The following is a 12,512-nucleotide window of genomic DNA, read 5'->3' on the forward strand; positions in this document are numbered from 1 at the left end:
AACATGTTTTCATGTAGTTTCTCTCATGCGTCATAGCAACCGAACTCCTGGCTGTCTACAGATCCTACAAAACAACTTGCTCAACATAATAAAGCCTGACCTTTCCTGAGACAGCATCAGGGGGAGTGAGATGCAGAAATTCTTGCTATCTTACAAGACATGAATCTTAACCAAACCTGTGGTTGCCATAAACAAGAGCTGTTGCGAGAAGCATCAGTGAGGAGGTTAGAAAACGTCCAACTCCAGGAGAGCAGTCGGACGGTTGAGTGACAGCAAGATGTTGCCACGGAGCAGGTAGAAGCAGGTTAGGTCCACCTCAGTTGCCCCGTAGTTGCCTACACATAATCTGTGTTAAACTTATGCTTTCTCGTTCTGAACAGCACCTATTGTAAGCGTGCAATTAAATCTCCAAGTAGAGCCTTAAAACTATAGCTCTGGTCTAAGAGTGTATACTTAACTCCTGATTAACACTTCTGGATTGCATGCTTGGGTTCTGCTCAGCAACAGTTTTCCTCTAAGATGTCAAAATTTCTCCTTCGGTGGCCAGTGTTGGGTGCTTAATGGGAAAATCTAACATCTACTGCTCTACCCATCTGCTTGCATTACAAGCTGTAATCAGAATCTAACACACATTGACTTGTATAACCTCTTATAATATCCAACCATAACCGAGGGGAAATGGGGTCCAGCCATTTCAACACTGCTGTAGCTTAAAGGATTTCACCTGAAGCCTTTAAAGCTGCTGGCACACACCGAGCTGACCCGGGCCAAACAGCTGACATCCCAAGGACAACTGCATTTCCGTCCAATCTTAAATAATAAGCGTACAGTAAAACGGCTGTGAGAGGTAAATTTACAGTGGCAACACAGACATGTTGCTAATGCTTTTAACAGACCTAGGGAAATAAAGGAGACAGTTATACGATAGATGGCTGAATCTGTTTTTTTTAAGCAACTCTGCAAAAACTGCTGAGTTGTGCCTCGTCCTTTCTAAAGATTTGGCTGATTTCATACATGGACAAAGACCTGAAGGCTTTTGATTGTTCTCAAAATAGAAACATTAGGAAGCAAAGTATGAGCTACAGTAATCTCGGTAAATGGATTAATGTTTTGTGAAGCTGAGAACAGGGGCGTAAAAGTCCACAACCCCCCCACCCCCCACCCCGTTGTGAAACACACATAAAAAGGTCTCACCAAAACAGCTAGTGTTACAACTTATCAGTGTGTGAATGAGTGTGTGTGTCTAAGACCTAAGTGTGCTGTGATCACAGATGTAATCCTTCGGCTAATCTGGCAGATCACAGCGCCAAGGCAGATCAAACTGACATCTGACACCATCTGGTCCGACTCCTTTGCCTCAAATTATCGAGGGTATTAGAAATATATAGCAGCGTGGTTTATGTTTATGTGTGTGTGTAAGTTGTATTTAACTACCATCAAACTTCTACAACCCTCAGAACATGGGAATGTGGAGGACTGGAGTCAAAGGGAGACAAGGTCTGAAGGTTTTTTGTTAACGTCTGGGTTCAGGGCAAAACTACACAACTGAGACAGGTATAGTGTTTCCAACATCTAATCTCACCATAACGCGCACAGACACACACGCACACAAAACACCACTGTACAGGAAAAGAAGGGTAGGGGGTGGGGGGAGCTGGGGATGCAGTCTTGGAGGAAACCCAGGGCCAGTAATTCAAACCTGTCATCGCTGAACAAGAGGGACCTATTTGGTAAATAAGAGAGTGGTTCGACATTAGAGACGCATGCATCCCACACCACATCTGCTCTCCATTCTGGTGTGGCGCGAGAGATGGAGGAGGGATAGGCTGGGTGAAAGAGGGAAATGAAGAAAGAATTAAAGTGTTAATAGAGTGAGAGAATAACTGAGAATAAAGTTAGTTAAAAAAAACAAAAAAAGAAAAAAACACACATCCAGAGATGATGGTAAAAACATGTAAATGCCTGCAACAGTCTTGTTTTGGCCACCCAGGTTTTAACATGTGCACACTGCAGCCACACAAACCTCTATTATCAACACTCACTGCACCCCTTTCTACTGAAAGTTTGGAGGGGAGATCCGACTTAATTCGAGTTAGGAAATTTCCATGTCGAGAAGGAAGAAAAAAAAACAAACAGATTCCCCACAACCTGCTGCTACCATAAAGAGGAGCTGACATGAGTAAATAATTACTTCTGCAAAGTTGTTAAATATAGGATTATGCAAATGGTTATGCAAGGCATTACATGGTTCAACTTTCAAATGCGATGGAGGGCCTGTGGTTTTGGAGCAAAAAGGACAGAACCGACGCACTAAATGTGGATCACTTGAGGAAAGAAAGAGGAGTTTGCCAACAAATGTGTTCAATGCTGACAATCCAACTGGAGAAGGCATGGACACCACATGTGTGTTTACTGCATACAGTATGTGTGTGTGCGCTTGCATGAAGATTTCATTTAATTTTAGGAAAGTATTAGCAAAAATTCTTCACTTGTCTTGTGGATAACCTTTGTGTTGGCTGTTTGGAGAGTCCTGAAAAAGCAAGTTATAGAAAGGTGTCCAGCTGCTGCACAGCTGATGCAGCCAGTAGCATTAACTTGTGTTCCAAATAGACAGTGACGTAAAAATGCTTTGGAAAGTGGTATGGTACCAAACTGTTACAACCCTACTTGTACATAAAGACACTATTTTCTCAAATTACCACACAGGTGTTGTTTGCTTTTTGATTTTAGAAACATCTGTGGCTGCTTCTGTTCTGCCAAATATTCACAGTCAGGTTAGGACCAGCTACTGAATCTCCACTTTTTCCCACAAAATCTACACACTGACCATGAGAAGTAGTAATGTTTGCTATATATGCTGAATCAGACTCATACATTAATTATTCTTTGATGTTATTTAAATCATATTTAGGTAATGTTAGATATTGATCTATATTGTGTCACAACAGAGACATACAGTATATTCACAACAGTATGTGTGCTCCAAGCAAATATACTGTACAAGCTGGGATACTGGAACAAGTATATAGGGGGTGAAACAAAAAAAACACATACCTGATTCCAGGAGCATGTGTGTGGCTCTGGGGGTGCTCCTGCCAGCGCTGGTGGTGGTGGTGATGGAGACAGAGAGGGGAGGATGACTGAGGAGGATGAGAATGAGAGTATGTGCAGGCAGAGAGACAGCACGGGCAGGATGAAGTGGTCCCAGGGTGAGGAACCGAGCCGGGCCCGGGCCCTGTGGTTGAATTCTGGAAAAATGGGCAGTCCTGTTGTCCACAGGGGCAGCAGAGGGTGGAGTGGTAGTGACAGTGCTGGCAGCAAAGGGGCTGTAGAGGAGGAGAAGATGACGAGGGGGTGGTGAGGGTGGACGGAAGGTGGCCTTTCGCCAGCCTTTGGGAGTCTGTGATGGCGGGGGAAGAAGAAGGGGTGGAGGATGGGGGAAGGTTCCTCAGGGAGCCGTTCTGGTTCGGTCTATTTGTTCCCTGGGTAGCGTGTGATCGCAGCTGGACTTTAGACGTCACATCCTTAGCTGAAACATCATCGTCTCCGTCCGCTGTGAGGCAGTCACTACTGGAGGCAGCTGTGAGGGGGTCCTGGCCATTTCTGACTGGTGTACTGGTGTTTGAAATGGCGTTTCCATTTGCACTGAGAGGATGATGCCCTCCGTTGCTGATGGCCACGGGGTCTCCATTTGCATCGCTCAGGGCCATGGTCCTCTCCCTGCGGGCCGCGCAGGGACACTGTCACGCCTCTGGGAGAGAAGAAGAAAAGATAAGAGAAGAGAAACAAGGTTTGGTTCTGTCCGACTGATGGTAACACAGTCTATTGAAGGAGGTTGTCAGGACATGATAGGAGGGGATGGGAGTTTAGGCAGTCATCATAAATCAATGTGAGCTGCAGGTCTAAAAATATATTTAATGAAATTCCTTTCCATCATCTTCCACCACACTGACTTCTACATTAGATCACTAATGAACCTTTTGACTTGCTGCGTGCTTGTTACACATTTTGATTTACAAAGTCGTGGAAAAGAAAACTGGGTTTAAAAGTAACGGTTCCAACGTGACATTTTCAGGTCATTCATACTTTTCTGTCTTCCTGGTTTTAACATTAAAGGAACACTTTAATGTTTGTTTGCTTTCAATTTTGATCTGTCTGTCCATTAAATATGAAGCTACAACCTTACCTTAGCAGAAAGACTGGAGGCAGGTTAGGCACTTCCCCCTTGCTTGCAGTCTTTATGATAAACTACGCCAACCACCTTCTGAATGTATTATCTTTCATCTTTCATTTGACAAAGAGAAGGACTAAGCATATTTGCAAAACTTATGCGTGATTAGTTTTAACCCATCACTGCAGTTTTGATAATATGCGATACATTTTTCCAGCTCTGTGTCTGTTAGTTGTCAACAACAGAGCTGCTGACTTGAAACAAATTAGCATTCCTTTGGGATTGGACACAGAATTTCTCAACACCAACTACTGATAAACCAAGTTGAGGGAAGAGAAGCCTGAGAAAAAGGAATCAATGATCCAGAAGAACTGTACATGGCTTCAATTTGTCAACACAAAAATTAGACGTGTTTGGCAAAGTTGCGATAAAAAAGGTCACCAAAGGTGATGCTGCAATGAGCAGAAATGCTAAGGTTGATGCCTGCGCAATAAAGTGAGAAAGGGAGGTGTTTTTTCTGCTGATTAATTGAATCACCAGTGAAATATTTGGCGAACTGCACACATTTTCAGTTTTTTCACACTGGAACCACAACAGTAAAAGTGTCTTCATATAGGGGCCATTTCAGATCTATATGATTTACGAAGCATAAAAAAGACCCAGCATGAATTGGCAGTGTTGATATAGATTACAAAGCATGAGACGCTCCTGCATTAGGAGGTTAAGATAACTGTTCCAACGCAGTGAGAAAAAACAGAAGGCTCACATTATGCTACAGTTGCAGCCCCTATGCTTAGACTTAAATTACTAAATACTCGGCACAGACCACAGTGTGAAAATGAGATTCTGTGGGCTAACTTAGTCAAACATGGGAGGAAAAAAAAAACATTTCTACAGCAACTTTATGTCTTGATATGCTTTAACTCAAAAAGAGTGTGATCTGCGTTTCACAGGTAACAAAGGGTCGTGGGCCTACACATGGGCCGTGTAGCTGGAACAGAGCCCAAACTACAGCCACACAGCGAAGAAACTCAATATGAGCCATGACGAAGTACTTTTCTAGGTGTAAAGATTAAAGGTAAAGTGAGAACATCAACGATTTCAATAATAATCAACAAAAATTAAAAAATACGTAAACTTTTTTTTCTAGTTTTGCAATTAAGAAAATGTAAAAAAAAAAAAATGTAAAAAAAAAAAAAAAAAAAAAAATGTTTGATGGATGTTGTTGTTCTACTCTGAGCCCAAGAATTTTCCAAAAGCTGTGTAGCTGCCCCGACATTGCTGAATGTGATCAGATGTGCACCTTGCGCTGGAGTTTCTGAGCAGAGCAGCAGTCTTCTTTTTCTACTGCGTGTCAGTGTTAACATCAATCTTAATAGAAAGCACTGAACAGAGAAAAAGCATACTGAGGTTGTTCCCCACAATTACACCTAATGCTCTACTTTGCACATTGTGATGCTTTAAATTATTGACATTAGTAGAAATTAATGAGTAAGGCTGCAATTGATTATTTTAAGTTCATTCATTAAGTCTTTCAACATTTAATAAAATACTGGAAAGTGCACAGCAGAAGGCCTGGGCTACCTGAATGGGTATGTGATGCTTTAAATGCCTTGTTCAGTCTAAGCGAGTCCAAATGCCAAAATATTAAATACAATGCTGATATAAAATATAAAAGCTGGAACACAGGAATAGTTGTGTTTTTAGCTGGCTGCTAAAACTGACCATTTTTACTTATCATTTAATTATGTGACTAATATTTTACAGGTCTAATGTGAAATTTGAAACTACATAAATTGATTAGCGGGAAAAAACATCTGTGTCTGAAATTCTAACTATGCAGTAAATATGTCTGCATTTTTATTTCCACAGTGCAGAACTTTTAAACTTCAAATATTTGGGTTCGGCTCAGGGTATGTTGTGAATAACTCCCTTTTGATGCACAAAGACAGAGCCAAGAATCTCCTATCTGCGATGCTATCGAGAGATAAAAGCCTGCACTGGAGGCTGATGACGTGGAAAATGTTTCAGATGCTGCGGACCTAAACCTAAACTGATTAGTGTAGTGCTTCAATAATGCACCCACATGTCACGAAACACGATTCTTTTGTGCTGTCACTATAGCCACATAAAGTCACTCTGACTATTTTTTGTAAATCTCCTAGAAAATTTAAACCAACTGTAATTTTAAAGGAATTTCCAAATATACACAAAGTGTATGTGATTGCATTTGAGCACCAGGCAATACATCACACTAGCCTGCCCCCTCCCATCCTAAGAGAAAGACATGCGGCGTATGTGACCAGTGAAGTCTGTGACACCTCAATGTGAGTGAGCGGTGAAACATGAGCGCGACAGGTCAGGGGTGGCTGGCTGGGAGGATGGGGTTGAGAAAAAAGCGGAGGAGAGGGAAGAATAACTCCGGAGCTCAGAGAGCTCAGAATAGCGGAGTGCTGAGGGAAACCCAGATGAAGTCACTAGTCTGGCTCGCGCAGCTGTCAAGAGCCTGTAATGACTTAAAAAGGCTGCAAGGAAACAGGAAGGTTTATACTGAAGATTAGGTGTGAAAATATGGCTTATTTGGAATAGATTTAGGTGCTACATTGTTTAGTGTGCAATCAGGTGTGTGTCTGTGCCAATGAGGAACACTGACAGGCAGGTGAGACATCTAAGGCAGTCTGTGTGGACACAAGCAGGGTCTTGTGTCTCCCTTTAAAATAAAAGCTGACAGCGGGACCAAGCTGATGCTAAGGTTTAAAAATGCTTCTGCTATTCAATCTATTTATGAGTAGAACAAATACCTTAATTAAAAAAAGAATAAAAGATTTAAAGCACTCTTTAAGGACCCTAATTAACCGAACCAGAACACAGAAACACTAGCAACCAAGACTAAGATAATTACTTTCAGAAAAGGACATCTTTTGGAACAAGTTACTAAAATTCTTCAAGAGACCTTGAATAACCAGCAGGTCAAACTCTGTCTAAACATCAGCTGTCACTTACTCCTCATTTTTACAACCAAACCTGCAGCTTCGGGGACATTTACTTGCACCAGGAGGGATGAGGCTCCAGTCACTTCCTCTCAAACCCCAACAAGTCGCTGGTCAGAACAACTACTGAGGTCATTTAACGTTTAAATCACTAAGAACTAGAAAAACCAACATGACGCCCACGGCAAGCGGCTTTGAATAAGGCAGGTGATGACGACGAACTTCTTCTGCTGTCTTTCATGTGCAGTTTATGATTATGGGGTGAGAGGGAGATGGAGACCTTGGGCGAAGCTACACAACACACAGCGAGGCATCCTGTCTCCCTTTAATTAAAGCTAATAGGCATTCATTACCAGGAATCAGTCAAGAGACAATTAATAACCACACTGCTCCTTATAGTAATAACATCAAAAAAAAAAAAAAGAAAAAAAAAAAGGGATCCCTGCAAGGTACGCACATGCTTGACAAGGTTTTAGGACGCATACTCTTTGACATGCTTCTGGTTGTCAGGAGAAATCTGACCTCCTCAGGGCACCTTTTCTTTTTCCACAGCTGGGCTGTTAAACGTACCAGTCTGACGGTGCTGGCTCAAGGCCACAGCGCTGAGCCCCAAGGTAAATGAGGTGAACACGGCTAGTCAGCCTGTCGTTTTTAATCATTCCATCAACCCACACATCCAATGCGATCTTAAATCAGATGTCACCACAGTGACAGTAAGAAGATGAATTAACTTGTCACATGTGCTAATATTTTACTTAACATGCACTAAGTATATGACCCATTTTAATATTGTTACTAGAGAAGTTGCAAAGGTAAAGCAAATATGACATTTGTCCAACATCAGTGCAGAAACACTGAAATCAAGAACTGATCCACTGATCAGCTTTAGAGATTTAGAGATGGACTGGATGACCACTCGATTTTGGCTGCTTTTTTATGGGCTGACATAAATCTGTGTAACTGTCACATTAAGTTGGATTAGCACTGGGTTTTCTCTGTGGCACAGTGGTGAGAAGTCGAGCTAGTGGTTAGTCTGAGAGAATCAGCTGAAAGAAATGCTTTTCTAACCCCAACACTAATACAGTGTCCAGCGGGTTGCATCGAGGCGACTCTTTGAAAACCTGTTCTGATGCAAACAGCAGCTCAGCTTCATAAAAGCGACTCGTTTTGACATCCGTCTGTTCCGCCTCCAGACACACATCTCGGGCAGACACGCTGACGCTCAGCGGGGACGCATGGAGCCGGACTGCGGCTCCGGTACGGCACGAAGCTAAAGCATCGACACGGGCACACGGCGCTTCACGGTATCCTACCCTGGTGTGTGTCTCCCGGTGTTTAGGAGCTCGTTATCCGCCGGTGGGATCCGCGGCACGCTGACTTTCAGACAAACCAGAAAAAATAAGAAGAACAAACACACAAAGAAACACACGAACTCCTCGGTTCACGATGAAATATCCGCAAAGAGCTGTTGGAGGAGTTCACTCCGAAGAGGCAGCAACAAGTCTCTCGGAGAGCGAGCTGTTTATCATGGGAGTGTGTCCTGCCAGGATGACAAACAACACACACACACACACACACACACACACACACACACACACACACACGGCTCTCTCTCCGGAGGACGCAGGCAGGAGGCGGTGGGCTGGAACTGCAGCGAGGAGCACGATAGGACGGTCACAGTGGGAGCTTTAACCCGCTCACTGCCGCCCGACACCCGGTACCAGTCCCACTGTTACAGGAATACTTCACATTCAGCCGGATAACCACGCTACTAAGGCGGACAGACAGTCAGATTGACCAAATGTCCGATTTATAGACGTGCTGAAGTGAATGTGAGCTAACTTAATGTTTAATCTACAGTTTCATAGCCGACACACATACAGCTTACAGATAGGTTAGCATGTAGCTTAGCATGGAGTGGAAAAACAAACCACCCACCATAAAAACCTGATTTAAGATCGTTTTTCTTTTCTTAAACACTGACATTAAAGTCAGGATTCTGACGATTAAATCCCAACTTAAATCATTTGTATTATTGTGGTCCTGATTCTCTTCTCTATGACAGTCAGTGCAGCCTAATCATCTTATTTTCATGCCTGTTTATTAATAATATTATTTATTAATATATATTTATTTCTTTATTTAAACTCTTGGCTGAACATATTAATTGAAAATCTTCTGTTTCCTCATTCACAGGACAACGCAGGATACTCTAAGTTAGCAAGTCTCAGGATTTATTTTATGCTCCAGTTATTTACTAAACAATAGTTAATAAAATAGTATTTAGAATATAAATAATTGATGTTTAATTGTATCAATGAAATGATCCCAGTGGACTTTAAACACCTGTTTACAGACACAGTCTTTAATTATGTGAAACTGAACCACATGATTCTTTAATAGGGCCGCGCCCGTCCTTAACACATCAGTTTACTTTAAATTATAGATTACTGTTCTGATGTGTTGGCTGCTCTTCTGGATTTCTTTTAATAACTACTTGCTAAGTGCCGTCTTTCCCTCCCTACCCAAGGCAACAAATGCTCTGGGTAACTTTGGTCTCATTCAAACCTTACAGAGGGTGGAAATGTCCAAGTCAATACATCCTCAACTTCATATTTAATTCTAGACTATAATATACTGTATATATAATAATTACTCCTCTTGTCCAGGTTAAAGACAAAGCTCATTTAAAACGTGTGAACCACCATTAACAACCATTCACAGTTTCATTTGCGCATAAATAATTTGGATCAGTGATCAGTTTCCATATTTCTTTGTTAGATATCTGAAAGTTGTATACACACAGGACACATGATAAACGCAGACACATGGTAAAAATTCACAAATGCCTATTACTAATTATTTCATAAATTGTGTAATTTAAAGTAAAAACAACTTCTGTCATGTGTCTTTTTAAAGGATTATGAAAATAAATGTATAAGGCTGCTAGCAACCATATGATGTCTGATTTTATTTAGTACCAAGTGAATAATACCTACATTGTTAGTCTGAGCTGGGCACAGCATAGAAATCAAATCAAATGCTATTAGAATATGTCATTTTAATCTTTCATGTTCTCTCTGGTTCACTCTTCTGGAAATCTGCCTTTCTCACAAACAAGAGATTCTTCTCAGCAGGGGAGAAAGTTTATCACAGGGAACGCTGGGAAGGCAGCGAGGCCATACCTGGCTTTAATTTCAGCTGTCCACCAGGATTAGGACACAGCATAGCAAGCCGTAATCATCTGTGCTCATTCACAGCTGGCCCTGAGGCCAGTCAAAACCCAAGCCATTTAGTGCTTTGTAGTTGTCTCTGATAATAATAATAATAATAATAACCTGGTACCAATGAGTTGTGTAGAGTTCACTATTGTGTTTGTCTGACAAGTAATTACTTGTATCTCGCATTTTGTCACTTACATTGTATTATACATCTCTGCTGTTGTTTTAGAGCCAAACATGGTCTACATTTGATAACAGGCTGTTAGTGTTCAGAGCACGCTCCCGGTCAGTGTAGCAGCAAGGACGCCGTCTGTGAATCATCACAAACCCCCTTACCACACCACTAATGCCGGTCATGCAGCTGGACAGCTTAGGACAGTGACTCCTTCCTGCCAACATTAGTTTGATACGTGATGTTCAACTTATATTAAAGAGCGGGGTTTGGGTTTAGCCAATGAGGAATGAGGTCCACCCGCACGGAGCTTAAGATGGAATAACATCAAAGGCTGCACTGTACCAGGAAGGATGGAGGCCCTGGTGAAAGCTTGATGGCCTCTGGGATGATTGCACACAACTCATCAAAGTGACACGTTTGGTAGAGAAAAAAAAAATACAACAAAGAGGAACAGTTAAACAAGGAGAGGGAGAAGGATAGAAGCAGACGATGTGTTTCCAAACCATTTAGGGCTTTGGCATGACATATCAAAAATAATACGAATGCAGACGTCTTCAAACTTGCTTTCAGAATCCCCCCCTCCTCCTCAAGACTAATTTGGAGGTTAGAATAACTCGTTCCCTTGTTAAGTGAAGTAATGTGGTGAACAGAGCAGACATGCAGCCCAAAGAGCAATTTGTTGAGTTGTTTTCTCCCTATGGCCAACATAGATAGAAGGACACAAAAACCTCAAACAGCTGCAAGAAAAGAAGAAAAGAAAACAAGGAAAGAAAAAAACTCTCCACAAAAGGCTTCGTCCTGTATGTTTAAACATGATCCAACTCGTTGTGTGATTTGAAAGCACATTAACAGTGATCTAATAGCAGAGTCTTCAGATGCTTGGTCGTAATGTGCTTCGACACATATGCAGGAAGGCGTCAGGTAATCCTAGAAGCCCTCTGAGCATTGCAGCAAACCCTGCATGTGATAATGTCTGGCCAGCACGAAAGAGACGGAGACAAGGAGAAAAAAAAAAATCTAAACTGAAAGAGGGCGTTAAAAAAATGTGGTGCTCAAGTATGTTATATGTGCATAATTGAATGAACAAACAAAAAGGGAAAATTTGTGACTGTAACTGACTGGATGAATAATAGACTGAGGAACAAAAGCGTACAGCTGCAACACTGCTAACATTTCTGCCCGGCTTCTGTAGGTCTGAGATTCAGAACCCAGGGAAACCTTACACCTTTCAACACCTTGGCAGTGAGGACAGACACCTCCCACCCGATTAGCGCCGAGTCCCCTAACGTCTGCCCCAAAGGACCCAAGAGGAATGCACGGTGTCTGACAACTAGATGGAAGCTAAAGTGTGAGTTAATCTGCGTTGAACTATAGCGACAGAAGGTCATAAAAAACAGAAACATTTGTACTGTACATAATTGCAACTGGACTGTGTTTTGAGCTAACTTAATAAAAAATAAATAAAAAGAAAATTAAAGTTTAGGACTTAGATTTTTTGTGATTGTTGCGGCCTAATGCATCCATTCCATGTGTGTTTATATTTACCCCCGCTTTTGTGCAGAACATTTTTGCAGACATCCTCCTGCACCTACAAATGATATACAATATCCTGAAGATCAGATATTTCTTCTCTTCTTGTCTTTAGTGGATCTATTGTTTGCTTTTGTGCGTGGGTTTTACCATTAGAAATTAACACCGCACTGAGTTAGCAGGCAGCAAATCGCAAGATGAATTGAGTTTGAAATGCAAATTTGCATAGCCATGTTGTTAGCCATTAGCAAATCATCTCGACAGTGTATACCACTGCTGAAGTATAGTGCAAATTGCTCCATAAGACAATCATGAGACGTGGGTCAATGCTACAAATACATGTTTTATAACCTGTTTGCACCTGGGCTTACAATGCTCCCCTTCCCTCCCCCTGTTCAATAATTGATAATAAATTATTTACAGTC

At 41.8% G+C, this 12,512-nt stretch overlaps 1 protein-coding gene across 4 annotated transcripts in view; it reads right to left on the reverse strand.

Annotated features, from left to right (window-relative positions):
• disp1 (dispatched homolog 1 (Drosophila)) overlaps window positions 1–12,512 on the reverse strand; it is a 68,045-nt gene that overhangs the window by 16,799 nt on the left and 38,734 nt on the right. For 3 of the 4 annotated variants that reach the window (XM_026341252.1, XM_026341255.1, XM_026341254.1), the window contains exon 4: window positions 3,055–3,751. In XM_026341252.1, the coding sequence (XP_026197037.1) occupies window positions 3,055–3,710 (656 nt within the window). In that variant the 5' untranslated portion in view covers window positions 3,711–3,751. Of the gene's footprint in view, window positions 1–3,054; window positions 3,752–8,474; window positions 8,711–12,512 lie in introns of those variants that run through there. The other variant, XM_026341256.1, reaches the window with a different exon arrangement.

Source organism: Anabas testudineus, chromosome 24 (assembly GCF_900324465.2).
Source record: "Anabas testudineus chromosome 24, fAnaTes1.2, whole genome shotgun sequence".
Classification (NCBI taxonomy): domain Eukaryota; kingdom Metazoa; phylum Chordata; class Actinopteri; order Anabantiformes; family Anabantidae; genus Anabas; species Anabas testudineus.